The 20,467-nt window shown below is 35.2% G+C and overlaps 2 protein-coding genes across 2 annotated transcripts; both read left to right on the forward strand.

Moving 5' to 3' along the window:
* Positions 1–732: 732 nt before the first annotated feature.
* Positions 733–11,819, forward strand: parp3 (poly (ADP-ribose) polymerase family, member 3). Its single transcript, XM_007253267.4, has 11 exons — positions 733–890; positions 2,590–2,783; positions 3,497–3,622; positions 4,132–4,311; positions 5,444–5,582; positions 6,861–7,084; positions 7,187–7,342; positions 7,466–7,543; positions 8,767–8,944; positions 9,147–9,290; positions 10,477–11,819. The coding sequence occupies exons 2-11, from the start codon at positions 2,604–2,606 to the stop codon at positions 10,644–10,646; spliced, it is 1,575 nt and encodes a 524-aa protein (XP_007253329.3). The 5' UTR covers positions 733–890; positions 2,590–2,603; the 3' UTR covers positions 10,647–11,819.
* Positions 11,820–13,531: 1,712 nt separating this feature from the next.
* On the forward strand, positions 13,532–19,286 carry gpr61l (G protein-coupled receptor 61-like). The gene is made up of 2 exons (XM_049479575.1): positions 13,532–14,319; positions 16,179–19,286. The coding sequence occupies exon 2, from the start codon at positions 16,252–16,254 to the stop codon at positions 17,539–17,541; it is 1,290 nt and encodes a 429-aa protein (XP_049335532.1). The 5' UTR covers positions 13,532–14,319; positions 16,179–16,251; the 3' UTR covers positions 17,542–19,286.
* Positions 19,287–20,467: the final 1,181 nt, after the last annotated feature.

Below are 20,467 nucleotides of genomic sequence, written 5' to 3' on the forward strand. Positions count from 1 at the left end.
CGTTTAGCAGTTAAATTTTCTGACTGTATCAAGCTAAATTCAAAATGGAAAAAAAAGAAATAGGTTTTCATCCAATTATTCAATTATCAAGTTTTTCATTTCAGCCTTTTCCAAACAGAATTTCAAGGAAAATGAAAAATTCAATCTTCTCTCAATTTTTTTTTTATTTGTTCATTTTTGTATCTTGTAACACAAATCTGATGGTATAATCCAACTTGCAAAATGCAAAAATTGAAAAATCAGAAAATAAAATTATTTTTTTTTCTGAAATTCCTGAAAAGGGGCAGAGATGAAACTATAATAGGAAAAATGGACGAAAACTTATTTCTTGTACACTGCACTACAAAAAAAGAAACATTAAGTTTTTACATCTAATTTTCTGTCAATTTCTATTTCTGCATTAATAAACATTAATAAGCATTACACTAGCCCTAAACCCTCTGATTTTAGCTGACTCCACCCTCAACTCAATTTTAAAAAAATCCTAAAAAAATGGGAAGGGGCACTGGGTGATGTATGGGTTTAGAGGTGGGGCAGGAGGAAGGTGCTGCAAAGGTGGAAATTACCACAATAAAAGTGTTTTTTTTTAAGGTTTTTAGATTTATAAAAGTTTTAAGGAACACATTTATAAATGAAAAAAAAAATGATTTCGTGTTTAGTGTCTCTTTAAGGGGGCGTGTCTCTCTGAGCTCCACACACACCCACCCACACACACATTGCGGAACACACGCCTCCCGGAGCTGTGTAGTTGGAGCACGGTGTTGTAGAGACGGAGATAGCTAGATTAACTAATTTATATACCTATTTATCAAACTGTTTCAAAGAGTCACCCTGACACACACAGCTGGTTAAAGCTTATTAAGCTGGTTTATTGTATCGAGGTTGTTACGGTGAGTTTTCTGTCCTCCGTCATGTAGTTTATGAATAGTGATTAGCCAGTTTTACACTGTACACTTAAGGTTAATGTAGACGAATGTCTGTGTTTAGCTAGTCTGTAAACTGGACCCTAACCTGTAGCTAGCCTGCTAACTAACATAGTTAACCTTAGCTTAGATAAAGTTATTGGTCATGCTGGTCTCCGTGCAGATAGCTGTAAGTTAGTTAGCTAGCTAACGTTGCTAGCTTGCTAGGTTACATAGCAATATAACATTAGCTGCTGATTGACTTGGGTTAACGTTAGCTATGAACTCAAGTTTAAAGTCTAACTAGGTTAGCTATAAACCAGAGAGTTTGGATTATTACTGTGAGCTAATTATTTATTTATTTTTATTTGTTTGCATGACTGGGCTTTTATATTGGTTTGTGACTTAGTCTATAACTGTTACTGATAGGATTACATATATTATAAAAAACACTGAGGTTTAAATTAAGGCTTAATGTTTAAGTATTCAAAATATATATTTCTTAAAAGCTGTATTTTACAAGTTAGTTAAGACACAAGTTTATTATCAATTTACAGTATGCTATTTTTGAAGCCATTACAGTATTAAAATCAGCCACAATTCTCTTCTCTCTCCAGTTACAAATACATTCAGTTCAGTGTGCTTTAAAATAATCCAAGCTACAGTATTAACATATTAAAACAGGGCTACAGTTACTTCCTCGTATCCAGAGTTTTAGGGAGTTTTATCTCTTGTGCTGAATAAATCTCCAAGCTGTGGATGGATTGTGCAATTGAGCTAACATGTCCTAATGCAACTTAGCCATGTGGAGTTTTACTTTAGATATGGTTTTATATTTAGCAGTAGCTGCTGAGGAGAAGCATATCTAGCCATCCATCAGCACTCACTGTAAACCTAGGCATGTCCGGGCAGGCCTTTGGTTTTGACCAGAGCCAGTATATAAAGAGCCACTTCCTATCAGAAAATAACTGCTAACCGCTAGGGGGAGCCCGCGAGGGAGTCCAAAATGAATAGGGGTGATTGGAGCTAAATGGCTAATACATTCAATTAAAAATACTTACTATCCACTATTTCAAGCTATTACTTTATTTTTGGAAAGTATAATTATGTATTTCGCTAAAAGGACAGAGAAAATCTACCTATACCTTTCAGTTTTTATTCAGTAAACGTGTTTTAGGCAGTAAAGGCGCTAGCATGACTGCTAATGTGACCTTATGCTGGTTTAAAGAGCCACTAAACCCTAAACTACTATGTTATTTATTTATTTATTTATTTATTTATTTATTTTTTCATAAATAGCTTAAATGTGTTCCTTTAACATAGTGCTGGGTGGTATAACCAAAAATGTATATTTCATTTCATATTTTTATTTACAGTATTTTTCAAGGTTGTGACAGTTTCATGATATATCACAATTTTTTACATTTTATTATTTTTTTACATTTTTTTTGCATGACCGGGCTTTTATATTGGTTTTTGACTTAATCTATTGTCAGGATTACATATTATATAAAACACTAAGGTTTAAATTAAGGTTTATGTTTGAGTATTAAAAAGACATTTACTTCCTACAGTTACTTCCTCTTATCCGGAGTATTAGGGAGTTTTATTTTATGTGCTGAATAAATAACTCCGAACTCAGGACCCTTCCCCTTTCACTGTAAATGAAATGCTGTGGTTGTTTTAGATACAGGAAAGAGGATGGCTCCTAAGAGAAGAGCAGCGTCTGCAACTAAAGCAGGAGGAAAGAAGATAAAGGAGGAGCCTCCGACCCCAGTAAAAGACAAGTTCACATCTGCTAAAGAGACTCTGAAGGCTGCAGGACCACAGTCTAAGGCCAAGAGAAAACCAGACAGTGTTTGTTATCTATCAAATGCTGAGGTTTGTGCGAATATTCTTTTTCCTTTTTTATAGTTATACATATTATATATATTATAATAGATTGTGTTACAGTTTACAGGTTACTTCAGTATTCATCACACTGAATCTGTAAAACTGGAAAAAAAAATCTGTAAAACTGTAAAACTGTGCTGACATAAATATACTAATGTCCTGCACAGTGCATCCAATTTACTATCATCTAATTTATTCAGGATCTATTTCCAATCTTTAGCTTTTACTGTTCCTATGCACTTTCAAAAGACAGTATTCATATTCTACAGCAGTGAGGAGAATTTTCAGAAGAATCAAACAAAAAGGTTTAGAGTCTGCAGTGTAGATGTGTTTACACCACACTTACTCTGTCAGTTCAGGTGCTTTATTCAGTCCCATTGCTGCAAATGTTTAAAATCAAGCAAATATACATTCAATCTACCTTTACAAACAGTAGTGAGTAACTGGTTGACCTCACTGGACTCCAGCATGCCACAGTAGGGACAGGGATTGTTTGCCTGTATTGCTTATAAGAATAAGAATATAATTTCATTAATATCAGCAGATATTTAGCATAAAATACTTTAATTGAAATTGGGAGCCAAAAGAGGTGGATTATTTTTGTTTACTGTGATGGAATACAACACAAAGAACAATTTATTGTTAAGTAAGACATGCCTATTGTCCTGTTAAAAAGCTCACATGGCAATTTGATCCTATAGGTACATGAAGATTATGATTGTATGCTGAACCAGACAAACATTGGAAATAACAACAACAAATTTTATGTAATTCAAGTCTTAGTGGATGGAGGCACATACTATTGCTGGACAAGATGGGGCAGAGTGGTAAGTTACATTTTTATATGTTTATTTGTATATTTTTTTCTATTTTACTGATTTGTTTCTTGGTGTGATTCCTAGTCGTTTAGTGTGCTATGTACATTTTTTGTTCATCAGGAAAACTCGGACACTTTCAGTCTGAAAGTGTGAGATGCCCTGTTTGTTTATACCAGTAATTTGAAAAGACTAAAAGTCATGTGGTTTATTCAGAGCTTTAGATAGCTACAGACCGATATTCATATAATGAACAGCTCATTAATAAAGCAGTCTTGTATTTTAAAGTCTGTGTAGTGGGACTCTTCAGAGACACAGACTTTTGTATTTGGTCTTTATTTATTTGTTGACCAGACTACTGATGTTTGTAATGTTTTTTATCAGTTAATCACTTCATTGACTACTTATATATTGACATATTTTTTTTTACATTATTGAATGGCACAGAAATTGTTAATACTTATTAACTACTCCATTTCTGTCCTCACTTTCGATTTTGTTTTCTTTTATTTTCTTGTCAGGGAGAGTCAGGACAGAACAATTTAGCCGGCCCCACAAATGCTGATGCTGCCATTAAGAACTTTGAGAAGAAATTCAAAGACAAGACGAAGAACAACTGGAGTGACCGGGAAAACTTTGTCTCTCATTCCGGGAAGTACACTCTGATCGAGGTGGATGGTGACCAGGATGCTGAGGTGAAAGTAAGTTAATGAATTCACCAACATTTCATTCATTCAACAACATTTAATTTTCTCTATTCCTCCATTTGAACAATCAATAGCACATTTCTACCGTTCATACCGTTTCTCCCACCAAACAGACTGAGACTGAGGAGGGGTCTCGACCTTTTTACAAACCCAACACAAAATAAAATCAGATTTTGTTTCTTATTTTGTTTTACATTTTCTACATTTTGCACATTATTCGCCTTGTGAATCAATTTTCTTCTGTTCACATTCAGAAATGTAAGTGTTCAAAATCAGTGTTCGCCTCCACTGGTTGAAATATGAAATATGGGAGATCTCGTTATGCTCAACATGTAATCTTGATTTTTAACCATTTGTTTAAGCATTATTTAGTCAATGGATGAATTAATGCCCTATTGAAATTGTTGGCTGTTTTATAAAAGTAGCAAGCTAATTGAGGTTGTATGTTTAGGTGATTTTACTCGTGTAGGTTATGCACAATATTGTTGGAAGATTGCTTTAGATGTTTACATGTGCCAGTGTACAGAATTGTTCACAACATTGGATATTATTCTAGTTATTTTCACGAAAAGTGCATCGTCTCTCAGAGAGAGTGAGAGCTTCATTTCTTGTATCTTTTTAGTTGTGCTGTTTTTATCTTATTGTTCTTCTTCTTGTTGTTGTGACATTTTTGTATTTCTGATAAACTGCTAGCCTTATTTGAGTGATAACACTTAGTGAACTACAACTTGGAAGCAACATAATTTAAACTTGCTTCAGTTTTTTTCCCCAAATAAACCAAAATAGAGCTATCAATTAAAGGTTTCTTTAAATGTATCTTTAATATCCTTGGTTGGCTATTCCAGTGCTAGAGGATCAGATTTCTGCACAGATTTTTCCTGTACAAGCTCAACTGATTCAACTCACCTGGTAACTGCTGGAAAAAGTGGGTCTGTTAGAGAAGGGAAATCTGTAAACTGTGCTTTACTCCAGTCCCCGTTGTTCAAAACTGTGTCATGGTGTGTCCTGGAAGAACCTCCTCTTATACCATTATTTTTAAGAATGTTAGTTTTTAGTTTTTTTGTTTTTTTTTGTTAATTTGGTCACAGTAAGTTCCTTAATGGTGATGCTTTCTCTATTGTTTTAGGTTGATGCTGTAGATGGACGAGCTTCTGAAGTGAAAAAGAACATTCTGCCTTGCACACTAGACGATCCCACTCAAAGACTTATCAAGTTCATCTTCAACAACGACATGTTCAAAGAGGCCATGGAGAACATGAACCTAGGTACGAGTTGTGAGAAAACTGATTACTAGGGCTGCAACTAATGATTATTTTGGTAGTCGACTAGTCTCATGATTAATTTTTTTTTATTAGTCAGTGATTATTTCTGCCATGTCGTCCATCTCTAAAAACGATAGAAACAGCTGAACATGAGTAGGGCTGCAGCTATCGATTATTATAGTAATAGAGTACTCTACTGAAAAATTGATTCGATTAATCGAGTAATCGGATAAAACATATTTGTCTGCTTAAAGAGTAATTAAAAATACACAAAAAAACAAGACATTATATTTCACAACATACATTTCCAAACTGCAAACACAAATAGAAATAAAGGAATAATAATAATTTAATAGTTACTACTTTAATAAATTAAGTTAAATTATTTTCAAAACTATAGGCAATTAAATCAATAAAAAAGGCATAAACCTTTGCATTATGTTGTGCATCTCAGTTTCTGAACAGCATAGCTGTTACCAGTTCGTCTCACCAAGCCGGTGACATGTAATTGTTTATAAACTCCTCAGCGCTGTGTTCATTTACATAAAGCCTGTATTAAGTCCAGAATTGTCTGTTTTTATAAACTAACCACACATTAGACAGTATTAATAAAAGTCAGCGATTCACAGCGCTGTCGTTATGTTATTAAGTTACATAAATGTTAATCTTATTGATTTGTTATGAGTTATATTAACCTTCACTCGGCTCCACCGCTAACGTGTGCTCGGCTGAGACGCAGCATTAAAACGTGCTGTTGTGGGAGGCAGGAGCGAATACACGCTGTCCAGCCTTAAATGCTCCATTATTATTGTCCTTTTTCCACGTAAGTTGTCACTCTTTTCCCGCAGCGCTTCAAAATACCCTCTTCTCAACTAAAACCCTCGCCGCCTGCTCCTCCTTCCTTCCACATTATTACTGCGCGCTGCGTTTTTTTATTAAATAAACGATTACTCGAGGCACAGAATTATTACTCGATCAATTTTTTAAATCGAGTAACTAGAATAACTCGAGTAATCGTTTCACCCCTAAAAATTAGATTTAAAAGGCATTTAAATGTCTGGATGTTGTTTAAACGTGGAAAGTACTGATATATATATATATATATATATATATTAGTCGTAGTTGACATATACAGTAAGGTTTGTAGTCGACAAATTTAAATAATCGACATTGTCGATTATATTGACTAATCGTTGCAGCCCTACTGATTACTACAGTTCAGTCTTCACTGAGACCGCATGCGAATGACTGACTGTTATGCAATTCTGTCTCCCTATACAGACATTAAGAAGATGCCACTGGGGAAACTGAGCAAGCAGCAGATTGCTAAAGGCTTTGAAGCATTAGAGGAGATTGAAGAGGCCATAAAGAATAAAAGTCGTGAGAGCACACTCTCCGAGCTGTCTTCAAAGTTCTTCACCATAATTCCACATAACTTTGGCCGCAACAGACCTCCTGTCATCAATACTGATGAAATCATTCATAGCAAGAAGGAGATGCTTCTGGTAAGATGTCTGTATGTAACTTGATCTTATGAACTGTTTATGATTTATGTTTATGACAAAAAAATGCATCATATGTTCTGTTTTGCTGTCACCTTCTGATAGGTCCTGGCTGATATAGAGATAGCCCAAAGCCTTAAAGCTGAGTCAGAAAAAGCTAAAGAGGAGATGGTGGAGACTGTACCTCATCCAATAGACCAGGACTACCAGTCTCTCAAATGCAACCTCTCCATACTGAATAAGAAATCTAAAGAGTTTAAGGTATGCTTGCTTTTTAATATAAAATAAAGCTTTAAAGATAAACCTGATAGTTTTTTTTAGCTTATTTTACAGTGTGTTAAATTAAGAAGTGCACTAATTGGGTCATGTGCTTTGTTTTTTAAGATTATTGAGAAGTACTTGAAGGCCACTGGCCATGGACTCACCATAGTAGATGTATGGCAAGTTGACAGAGAAAAAGAGGTGAGAGAATGTTATTTGTATGTATCATATGTGTAGTTCCATTCAAACTTTTAGACACACCTGTTCTTACTTTTCCTAAAGTGAATATATGTTTAAAAAATCTCTGGAAAAGAAACGTCTAGTGTACTTTGAGATTCCATATGTCAAAGGACAGGAAGGGATCTGCAAGATATGCATGTGTGGGGCCTCCTGCATTGAATGTAGATGTTTTCACTTGTCTGTTTAATTTATCTGTTTGCATGGACAATTGTCCTTCCCATCTGGAACCCACTATCCGGCCTCATTTAGATCCCAGTTATTTATTCAATTATTCAATTTGAGCACGCAAGCCAGTGTTCAGCCTCACTCACAAAATAGCGCCTCATAACTTATACAGGTTTATGTATTCCTAGGTAACACCTCAAAGCCTTATTTACAAATTTCCAAATATCCCATAACTTTTGGCATGTCAGTGTGTACACACAACTGAGCTATTTATGCTGTATAACAACTACAATTCTGTTTTCATCTGCTCTGCATCGGTAAACATGTTTGTGTGTGTGCATTTATACAGGTGCATTTAAAAATAAAATATTGTAAAGTTACTTACTTTGAGGTATTCAGTTTAAAATGTGAAACTCATATTATATGGATCTATTTTTAACATTTGTTTCTTTTGTTGTTGATGAAACCATCACTGATTGTAGAAACTTCACACTAGACCTCAAGCAGCTTGGACTGTGTATCTCTCCACTCTTCCTCCAGACTCTGATCACTTGATTTACAAATGAAATGTAAAATGTACTGATGATCAGTGATGATTTGGAGAGTCGTGTCATCTGCTGGTGTTGATCCACTGTGTTACATCAAGTCCAAAATCAGTGCAGTGTTTTGCTGGAAAACCCTACAGCACTTCATGCTCCCCTCTGCTGACAACTTTTATGCAGATGCAGATTTCATTTTCCAGCAGGACTTGGCACACTGCCCACACTGCCAAAAGTCCCAATTGGTCTTATATAATATTCTAATTTTCTGAGATACTGACTTTTGGGTTTTCATTAGCTGTAAGTCATAATCATCAACATAAAAAAATAAATAAATAAAAGCTTAAAATAGATCACTCTGTGTGTAATACATCTATATAATATATGAGTTCCACATTTTGAACTGAATTACTAAAATAAAGTAACTAATTTTTTGAGATGCACCAGTACATCTGTGTCCATGTGTATATATTTTTGTAGGCAGAGCGCTTTAAAGAGAACGATGCTCTGGAGAACAGGAAGCTGCTGTGGCACGGCACTAATGTGGCAGTGGTTGCAGCTATTCTCAAGAGTGGCCTTCGCATCATGCCGCACTCCGGTGGACGAGTGGGCCAGGGGATCTACTTTGCCTCTGAAAATGAAAAGTCTGCTGGTTATGGTGAGAATAAAGGCTTTCCTAGCACAGTATCAGCACATGATTTAACACTAAACGTAAACAAAAGTAATATTCTTTTAAGATAATAAGACAAAAATGATTATGATTTAAGTTAATAACACTTTACACATCCATTATTGTGCAAAAGGGATTTGCAGAGTGTTTTCCTGAAATATTGTTCAACACTCAATATTCTGTTTGGCAGTCCGTCTTTCCAATAGGATTGGTATCATGTTTCTGAATGAAGTTGCTCTGGGAAGGGAGTACACCATCACTCAAGATGACCATACCCTACGAAAGGCTCCCGCCGGCTATGACAGTGTGGTAGCACGTGGAAGACAAGAACCAGGTAAGAGGGGTTTTTTTTTCCCCTCAAATGAAGAATAAACTAAAATGAGGAAAGTCTATTTTATATTTGGAAATCCTTCATTAATATGGGTATTTATCAAATTTTAACCCCTTAAAATGCCTTGGCTTGTATACGGGCTACAGGTGTAGGTGATACAAAGATACAAAACCCTTTTTTTCTGCAGTAAAACAACTTATTTACATTCCCGAAAAAAATTAAGGTATTCAGAATCTCCTACAGGACACTTGGAGAAGCTGCCTGTTTTCTCTCTACTCCACTTAATAATTCCAGATCAGTAACATGAATCAACCAAAAAAAATGCAGGTTTGGAAATAGATGTAAAAACTAGACAAACATAACCAAACTAATATTGATTTTAAAATGAAGTTCAGGAAAGAGCCAATTATATGATTTTATTCATCATTATCAGTTATTATGTTCATTTGACAGAAACAGCAATGGCGTTCCAGGGTTAATTTGACCCGGTGTATGTTTAATTATCCAAAAGATGTCTAAAACCCAAAAAATCAACTAGTGTAAATATTTAATTACTAACTCCATTACTAATTATTCTATCAATTCTATTTAGTGCAATGGTGTTCCTTACCTCCAACAGGTAATGGTTCAATTAGGATTATTCACTTGTTTTTCATAAAAAAAATACATGTTCAAACTTTTTAATGTTTCACTAATTTATTACTTTTGAAAGACCAACATATAAAACAATAGTTTTACATAACATTGAAACATAACACTGCTAAATTCTTTTAGCTTTTATTTTTGCAGGGGGTGGTTGCAAAAATGTGAGATTTTCATATTATATGTTGATTACACTAATTAAGGCAAGCAGAAGAAGTTTCCTACTGAAAAAAATACTTTTAACTATTTTTCCTAGATCTTTAAACTTTAACACTGGTCAAATTGACCTGAAACATAACAGGAGGGTTAAATATTTTTTTATATTTTATATTACAATTATGCTTTCTAGTAACGTTCCTCATCAAACATGAAAGCTTTTTATGCAATACTTGACTAGAAATCCTCAAGATTTAGTGGTGTAATGTCAGGTAGACAATTGACAAAAATTCTGGCCTGTTAATCAAAGGGGTTAATCAAATGTAATTAAATAAATATATTAATTAGCTGGCCTCTAAGAATCACTATGTTATTATATTTATATTTATAGATTCCGCAAACGATGTCACCATTGATTTGGATGGGAAGAAGGTGACAGTGCCACAAGGAAAGGCTAAAAAACAGCCTCAGTATGAGGAAAGCTACTTCCACAACAGTGAGTATCTCATTTATAAAGAGAGTCAGTGCCGCATCCGCTACCTGCTGGAGCTCCGCTTCTAACTGCTGCACTTTCAGAAGTGTGGACCTCAAAAAAACACAGGTAACTGCTCAAGTTAAAAACACGAACGTTTATGTTGCACTTTACTAAGCAAGCTTCTTGCTTCTGAATGATAAATGTACTGTTAACCAAAGCCCTTACAGAGTCTGAGTTGCTCTTGACTTAATGTTCAGTTTAGTTTTAAACACTGAACGTTATAGACTAATTTCCTGTTAAATATCATCCTGAAACTGTAATCAGTTCATCGTTTTGTCCTTTCAGTCCTGACATTTGGGCTGAAAGTTTAGACTTATAGGTGTGTTTATTTACAATCATACTTTATGTGACAAACATGTGAGGAAAATCTGGTTGTTGCTCACAAAGGCACTAAAACAGTTTTCTGTAATTTTGCATTTCCTTCCAATTTAAACCTTTTCAAAAATATGCATCATCCTAAAGTTCTGCTTTCATCAGTTTTATTATGCATTTACCAAACATGCCTTTGAAAAAAATAGCATGAAGATTGAATATGTTTTGCACTATATATGTAAAAAAGACATTTTGAATGTTAAAACCTTTGAAAAACTGAAGTTTTTCTACTTTTGTTTGTCAGAAATGTAACCTTTCCAGTTGGGGGTTTGGGTTTTGTTAGAGAGTTTTCTGTTTGTTAAGTAGTCTCAGTAGTTTTGTTATTAAACATTGTATGAGCAACTGCAATGTTAATATTCTTGAAAAGAAAATAGCTTGTGTTATCTTCCTAATTAGGAGCAAAATCACTAACTAAGGAGCTTAACTTGTAAGAATTGCTTCATTTTATCTTTCCAACATTAACATCTGTCATACTTATATTTCATATTTTGACACAGTGGCTGCATGCTCATTATGTCTTCTGGTACATTACCGTTGACTTATATTTACTGAAATATTATCCACAGATGTTCTTTTGAAAGCATATTATAAAGTGCCAGTTTTATTATGCATCCCTACATATTGTACTACAGACATACTGTACATGATCCATTACAGTAGTTGTATGTGGGTTTTTTTTTTTGACAGTCTAACATGCTGCATAGTTATGTTGCACATTTGTTCGACTTGATTTGGAAGAAGTGAAAATATCCTAATGGTACTCTGGGTAATGCTTTTGTTGTAATGTTTCTAAAACATGTAACAAATAAATTGTTCTAAAACCTGAATGACTTGTGGCTCTATCTATATCCAGTAGGTGTCAGTGTTGAAAGATGTCTAGAATTTGTTCCACATCTGCCCATGTGAGTTCAGTTAGACCCCTAACATTCTATTGGCTGAGTCAGACCAGCTGTAGGAAAGCCTTTTAAAGGCTTATTAGATGAAGCAGAGTTAAACATTTTTATTAGCTAAGATTGTCTTTGAGCTTTAGATGCTGTAGACATTACATTAAGTAAACAGTGAGTTTGTGCCTCATAACATTTGTTCATATCAGTCCGGTATTATTATTTTTTTTATCAAATCCAGCTTATTTAATTACACAAAAGTGGTCATTTGCGCAGTTCAGAAAAAATGATACAGAGATTATGTGCATTTAATCTTGCCTAGAGCAATTTTGACCACATGTCCTGTTTGTCGTACCTGTGTTTCGTCTTGCATAAACAACTTATTTAATGCCTATTCACAAATTGCCAATACATAATAACCCATTCTTGCCTTGATTCAAGCAGTGATGCCATTGCCACTCACATCAACACAACCCCAAAGCAGGTTTCAATCCACTACAGTTAGCAGGATATTCTATTTTTTATTTTTTTGGCAAACACACTTTGCTGGCTGTGGCCAGAGTTCTATGGCTCTATAAAGTTCTATATATTTTAAACACACAGTTTTTCTTCCTGTGATACTTTCATGAAGACTTTCATGCTGCACAGTGGAACAGTACACTCAGGTGACTGACTCAGTTAAACCTTTCTTTTTGTCTTACCAACAAAAGAGCAATTCTTTTGAGGTTTATAGATTAGTCTTATAGATTACACTTCAACCACTTCTCTGAGCTGAATTTCTTCTTTTTTTTTGTTCTTATTTTCTTCACCAAAACTACATAAAAAAAAAAAAAATATTTTACATGCTAATATTGTTGACAGACAGTGGTTTATTAAGTGCTGTGTTTAAACCCAGTCTCTTAGATAGCAGTGTCGTATTTCATCTTCAGATCCTGCTGTTCTGATTGGATACAAAGTTTTTTTTTTTTTTTCTTAGCTCTTTTGTATACTTTGAGATTTTCCTATAATTTTATTTAATCTTCTTTTTACATTAAAAACCTAAAATATGCATTTTTAGACTATTTAGATATTATTTCAACACTATAGATTAATAAAAATAAATACAATAGTAAAGAAAGTCATTAATATTGCATTGATTGGTTAATATATGGTTGAGATATGTTGGTTGATGTTTGATAACATGGTTATTTATTGTAAGGGCTCAATTATATTATATTAACTTATTAGTTAAAGCTAATTATGCTTTATGTAGTTGTCACTACATAATTTATACAGTCGATTTATAATAAAAAAGGCAATTCAGGTGATCCCACTCGTCTCCTTTACTCATCATTTCAGTTACTCCCATCAGGCAGGAGACTAAAGGTTCCACTAGCTAAGAAGAATGGGTACAAAAAGTAATTTGTGCCATCTGCTGTGGCTAATCTGAATAAGAATGTAATACACAATCTCCCTACATAATGTATAATCTGTATGTACTTTTATCTATCTTTTGTTTTTATTTATTTACTTACTTACTGTATTTCTGTAATTTCATGTATTTGTCTGACAGAAGCTATTAAATGAAATCTGATCCTGAATGCTAATAGTGTTATAACATTAGCAGAGTATTTATACGGCAAAGCTTCTTTAACTATTAAAACATAAGATCTAATGACAAAAAATGACTGTGTTATTTAAACCAAACTTTATTTAGATTTAAACATTTCTGTACAAGCATTACATTAAAGCAAGCTGAGAATTAAACGTGTAATGTTCCATCCTGCTGCCTGTGAGAAGGTGTATAGTAGGACCCAGGGGAGCACTGACAGTTCTGAGGACAGAAGAGCATGTGTCTGGTTCAAAGAGGAAAAGAAAAGAAAAAAAGGAAAAGAACACAGGGAATACAATGTGTGACAGTCACAGCCCTACACAGCTCTAGATCCAGAGAGCATCCTGATAAAACACCAACCACAGAGCTGAGAAATATTTACCAACACCAGCGGAAGCTGTGAGAAGAGGGGCATCCTCTCCTCTTACCTGAGCCTGGGAGCGCACCACAGGACACCTGTTCCACCTCTGAGATCTACAGACAGAGCTGTCTCCTGTAGGACAGGAGCTGAAAACTAGACTCACTGCAGCGGAGTGGGAGAGGAACCATGCTATGCTGTGGACAGTCGTAACTCATTTCAACTCGCAGGTAATTCAGGCTGTGATAGACCACCTGAGGAGAAACTGTAGACCACCTGAAGAGTGAAGAAGATTGAAAGGCGCCCTGTAGAAGAACAAAAAAAAAAAACATACAACAATGTCCTGGAATCTTCAGATATAACAACACTGTTCCTGCATTTCTCTATACTGGAAAAAATATAATTTTGACATTTTTGAAGAAGAGGTCCTCCCTTCAGCACAGTATCTGATAAACCAGTCTGATGAAGAACAGAATATGCAGAAGCGAAATGAGGTGAGAACGTAAAAAAAAAATGCAAAATGAATGTTCAATTTTATTTAAATGTTTTTTTTTATACTTTTAATGCAACACTTAATCTGAGAAAGCAAGGGCAATCAATACCCAGAAAGTTCCGAAAATCAAATGCGATAAAAAGTTTTTGAAATATTTGAAGAAAAAAAAAAAAAAAAATATATATATATATATATATATATATATATATATATATATATATATATATATATATATATATATATATATATATATATATATATATTATACAAATGTGTCACAATAGGAATGGGACAAAATCTTAAAAATATAATTCATTGTATTGTTTTGTTTGTAAAATATGAATATTTATAGTAAAAATAGGGTGAAGAGTCTTGATTGTCATATTCTTAAAAATGGACACCAATAAATCACCAATAAATCCATTTACTTATTGGGAGTATTGTATCCTCTTCAGCAACACAGATGCTGTGAAGTGCATATATATATGGAAAAAAATTACATTTAAGAGACCACTTCAGTTTCTGAAACAGTTTCTCTGATTTTGCTATTTATAGGTATATGTTCGAGCAAAATGTACACTGTTCTTTTATTTTATAAACTAACTACAGACATTTCTTTTAAATTCCAAATAAAAAAAGTAATTTACTGCATTTATTTGCAGAAAATGAGAAATGCCTGAAATAATAAAAAGATGCAGAGCTTTCAGACCTCAAATAATGCAAAGAAAACAAGTTCATATTAGTTAAGTTTTAGGAGTTCTGAAATCAATATTTGGTAAAATAACCCTGGTTTTTAATCTACGTTTTCATGCACCTGTCTTACACACTGCTTTTGGACAAATTTATGCCTTTACTCCTGGTGCAACAATTCAAGCAGTTCAGCTTGGTTTGATGGCTTTGATTATATTCCAGAGGTTTTTAATTTGGTAAAATTACAGATCGTTATTCTCGGTATCGGTATTGTGGGTAATATGTATTGTGATTAATATATGTTGCGATTCCCTGTAATTCTCGTCATGGTGTTCCCTTCAGCAGATTGTAATGAATATAAGATCATTGAGAAGCTTTTAAGGGTCTTTCAGTTAGAAAGTGTGAAGAAACCACTTCAGGTGCTTTGAGGAACATTTAAGAAAGCTTAATGTGCTTTAAAGAACATTCTAATCTAAAAAAAAAAAAGAGAACCTAGTGAACCCTGTAAACCTAAATGAATCAACTTTAGCTCAATATCTTTAAAGCTTGTGACAGTACAAATAAAATATAACATACATTTGTACTGTTTAGATTTTTTTTATTTGGTTTTGTTTTGTGCCTTTAGTGCTCACAAATTAGAGAAATCAAAAGCAACCATTAGAGAAAGAAACTCTTGAAAACCAAAAGCAATTGACAGTGCAGTGCATGAGTATTATGTTAGTGCATCATTGAAGGGGTAGGAAGATGCAGCCATTACACTGATTGTAGGACAGGAAGGGCACAACTTATAATCAAGTATGACTCGTGATTTAAACAAACAATTAGAACAATTGAAAAGTGATTACTTCTACTCAGTGTAGATTATTTATTATATACATTATGATTTTTCTGCAGATAATAGAAGTGATATCAGCTCTGTGAAATTAATTTACAAGCAGTCTTACAATTCCTGCTATTTACCTTTAACCAGTGTGATTAGGAGTTAAATAATTGACATCATTAAGCTTTCAAACAATGCAAATAGTATAATGCACGGAGACAATGTATAATGTACAATGTGAGTTTTATTTAAAAAAGCTTTAAAAAACATGTTTTCGTAGTAAATGTCATTTTCCAAACATGACAACTGTGATAAAATACTCACTCTCTCACTTTCTTCATTTGTTTTAGAAATACATCTAAAAATTGGAGGAAAATATATTTGGCCATGGAGCCTCACGGCCTGGTGTCCAGGCTCTGAACTATGGCAAAGGCAAGGTCAGGTCTTATGCTGGGTCTCCTGACCAATCAGACAAATCCAAATGACACATCTGGTCAATGGCCGTCCACCAAGCCCACCCCGCCGAGCATGGAGGAGGTCATCCACTCGGAGTCCCAGATTAAAGATCTGGTGGGTTTATTTTGTATGGTCACCCTTAACCTGGCCGCTCTGTTGGGCAACGCTGGAGTGATGGTGGCCATTGCTCGAGCCCCACATATGAAGAAATATGCGTTTGTGTGTCATCTTTGTGCGGTGGATCTACTTTGTGCCATATTACTAATGCCTCTTGGGATAATATCAAGTTCACCCTTCTTCAATACTGTGGTGTTCACGGTTCTGGAGTGCCAGGTCTACATTTTTCTCAACGTGTTCCTGGTCTGTGCCTCTATTCTCACCGTAACGGCCATTAGTGTGGAACGCTACTATTACATTGTTCATCCCATGCGCTATGAGGTGAAGATGACTATTCACCTGGCTGTTGGAGTGATGGTGTTCATTTGGCTCAAATCCATCCTTTTAGCTCTGGTTACTTTGCTTGGTTGGCCAGCATATGGCAACCAGAGCTCCATTGCTGCCGCCCATTGCTCTCTGCACTGGAGTCACAGTCGTCTCAGGAAAGTCTTTGCCATTCTCTTTAGTGTGGTGTGTTTTCTGGTTCCGGCGGTTATAATTTTCAGCGTGTACAGCAACGTCTACAAGGTGGCGCGCACAGCCGCCCTCCAGCACGCTCCCGTACCCACCTGGGCCGCTAATCAAGCCAAGTGTCGCTCAGAATCCATCAACAGCCAAACCACCATCATCACCACCACCCGCACCCTGCCTCAGAGATTGTCTCCAGAGAGAGTGTTTGGCGGTGGCAAAGCTGCTCTGACGCTTGTGGTCATCGTAGGACAGTTCCTCCTGTGCTGGCTGCCCTACTTCAGCTTCCATCTCCACATGTCCATCACAGCTCCTCAACAAAGTCCAGGAGACGTAGAGGAGGCTGTAACCTGGCTGGCGTACTCCTCGTTCGCAGTCAACCCCTTCTTCTACGGTTTGCTCAACAGGCAGATCCGAGAGGAGCTCATAAAGCTAAGGAGATGTTGCGCCTCCAACAGGCCAGTGGAGCTCGGGGCTTCCAGCCATGAAGGATCCATTCAGGAGAACTTTTTGCAGTTTCTGCAGAGGACCACCAGCACAGCCGAGACCACAAGGTCAAGCTGTGTGAACTCCAGCCCTCGGAACACTCTGGACCACGGTGTCCGGATACCCGGGCAGATACCCGAAGAGTAAAAGTGAAAATTTAATAAGTAGTTGTTTTATTGTTGGATCAAAAACTCTGACTCGGACTGTTTGGTGGTGTTGTGTTTCAGTTTCACATGCAAAAAAAATGTTTGATGAGTTGTTTTTGTTTGGGTGAATGTTACATTCAATAGCTAAGTTATATTAATATTGATAGAGTTAAATATATTACAAATGCTATAAAACTTTAATGTTGTACCATTGACAGATAATAACAGTTTAAATAAAGCAATAAAAAAGAAGTGCTTGGTAGCACTTTACTCTAGATGAGATTTGTTTATGACAACTGACACAAACTAATAAATACATATCGGCTTATTTCAACAAAGGTGCTACCTGCAATGGACTGGTTTCCACACCACCTGATTCAACTCATCTGCTAAATGTCAGCTGTTTTAATACTTTTGGGATGAAATTACTCAATAATTAAAGCAAGAAGTCTCAACAAAGACATTGAAGGACTATTGAAATAAGCCTTTATGCAGGTCGATGTCAGTTGGTATGAAGGGCTTGGGAACTATGAATAGCTTATGATTATGGTTATGGTTCTCTATAGCAGTGGTTCCCAAACCCAAGTGGTTCTCCCAACATACCTGATCCCTAGGAAACCACTAAAGCAGGAAACCACTAAAATGTGCAGGACCAGGTTTGGAAACAGCAGCCCTACACTAAATTGTTGTAAAATACTTTTATACAGTGGTTCTCAATAGGGTTCAACCAAAATAAACATTTGTGGCTTTAACTGAACAAATAAAATACCAAATATTTAGTGCATCCCTAGTTCCCAACCTTGATCCTGTTGGGCCCCCTGCCCTGCACATTTTAATGTTTACATTGCTCCCAATACACATATAATACAGCTAATTAGCTAAATACCAACTGTCAACCCTTTTGGGCCAGGTAGTGTATCTAACTACAAAACAGCATGTGATCTGATAAAGCAGTGTTTATACTGTATATTTATTACTGTAATACTATATTATAACGCTAAACAACGCTCAATACTTTGTGTAACTGTATTTATTTTGCATTATTTGACAAAAAGGGTGTTAAAGGGATATTTTCATAAATTGAATGAACAACTGTAAAACAGAAATTGTTCTGTTTGTGTTATTTTTTAAATTCCGCTCAGCTGTATGTGTGACGTCGGCTGCACTAATCCCAAGTGGACAGGCAGTAGTCTGGCTAATTCCATCCGTCCATCACCATGGAAATGCTGTGTGTGTCGTCCAGCATAACAACAGGGCTCGTTTCAGCTCAGTCCTCAGGTTTGTTTGTATGAAATGGGATAAAATACAGGGTATTGCATTATTAGCTTTTGGGGTCATTATCAGAATACTGCGCCTTTTGGCCTTTATAACTTATTTTCTCATTTTATTTTTTGTCATGCATTTATCTACCCTGCCATGGGTGGACAATTTCAGCAAACATTGTCTTTTGATGAAAATGTGTTTGACCGAGAGTTGCAAATATTGTGAATTGTTTATGATGATCTTGCTCTTTTTAATAATGTTTTAGATAAACATTTTCATTTTATATTTTTTTTATTCTTATTATTTAAAATTATTATTTAAATTAACGTGATATTTTACCATGACAGGTTGAACAGCATAAGCTTAATCTCAGTATAGAGACAAAATGATAGATACTGTATTAAATGATGATAATATTATTATTTGTTGAACATGCAGCAGAAAGTGTCTTCTGTCCCTTAAAATAAAACAGTTGTGATGTCACTGATGTCAAAGGTTATTTTCTTAAAGGAACAGGGTTATTCTAAAATGACAGGGTGGTGGAGAATTCTTAGACACGTCTTCAAAACATTAAGAACAGCAAATAAATAATAAAATATGTTATTTAACCATCTGAAAAAAATATTCAACTTAACCCAGCTAGCCCCCCATCATCAAAGAAAATTATATAAAAAAATAATTGTATTTTTTTAGACTATAAGGCCCCTTAAAATTCTTAAATTTCCCCAAAAATCAACGGTGTACATTATAATCTAGTGCGCCTTATGTATGAATTCTACCAGTCAGGTATTAAGGAGTAGTAAAGCCACTCCGCTGAAGTACAGCGTTATAAGAGTGAGTTTTCAGTGAACTTTCTCCAGCACTAGACTAGGTGCAGCAGCATTAGCATTAGCCGCTAACTGCAGTGCTAGCTCTTGCGCCCTTCTGAGGTGAGTATATCGGACTGTAGTCTGCATTTTTGCTGTGTTAAAACAAGCTACGTGGAACAAACTATTAGCTAATTGTGCTCTGGGTTACCAGAACACTCAGGGTTCCTCAGTCTAGCACTGTCAGACGATTAGCGGCTAATGTTAATGCTGCTGCACCCAGCCTTAGTGCTGAAGAAACTTTACTGAAAACCCACCCTTAGACAAAATATTAGAAATCTAAGCTTACTGTAAATAAACAGAAGCACTGTACTCACCCAAATAATCGTTTTTTTTTTTTTTTTTTTTTAGGAGAGAAGGGAAGGCTTCCCCATTAGAAAGGAAACATGGCGACACCCTTGCTCACTTTAATGTAGGCATCCTTAATGCACCTTATAATCTGATATGCCTTATGTATTAAAATAGACCAGAAAATTGGTGTTCATTGAGTTCATAGAGTGCCTTATAATCTGGTGCGCCTTATAGTCCGAAAAATACAATGTACTAAGTTCTTTAAAGTGAATGTTAATATTCCTCTTTATTTGTTATAATGATTTCATTCAGAGTACATATTGAGAAATATGTTGTTTTGCAGTGTTTTTATGACATTTGAACACAACTATGCTGCAATACAATGACACATTTTATTGATGTTGACCCTTTTGTCCAAACTGAGCTGCCGCACTACAGAATCTACAGCTAAACACTAATTTGCATATCACGTTAATATAGCTGAATGTTTAAAGCCTCCTGCCCAGG

Source organism: Astyanax mexicanus, chromosome 5 (genome assembly GCF_023375975.1).
Source record: "Astyanax mexicanus isolate ESR-SI-001 chromosome 5, AstMex3_surface, whole genome shotgun sequence".
Classification (NCBI taxonomy): domain Eukaryota; kingdom Metazoa; phylum Chordata; class Actinopteri; order Characiformes; family Acestrorhamphidae; genus Astyanax; species Astyanax mexicanus.

Bases quoted from the DNA above. Each gene is read 5' to 3' on its own strand.
- parp3 (XM_007253267.4), top strand. From the start codon at position 2,604: ATGGCTCCTAAGAGAAGAGCAGCGTCTGCAACTAAAGCAGGAGGAAAG. The intron at 2,784-3,496 runs GTTTGTGCGAAT...TTGATCCTATAG, and splicing joins GTTATCTATCAAATGCTGAG to GTACATGAAGATTATGATTG. The intron at 7,085-7,186 runs GTAAGATGTCTG...ACCTTCTGATAG, and splicing joins GCAAGAAGGAGATGCTTCTG to GTCCTGGCTGATATAGAGAT.
- gpr61l (XM_049479575.1), top strand. From the start codon at position 16,252: ATGGCAAAGGCAAGGTCAGGTCTTATGCTGGGTCTCCTGACCAATCAG.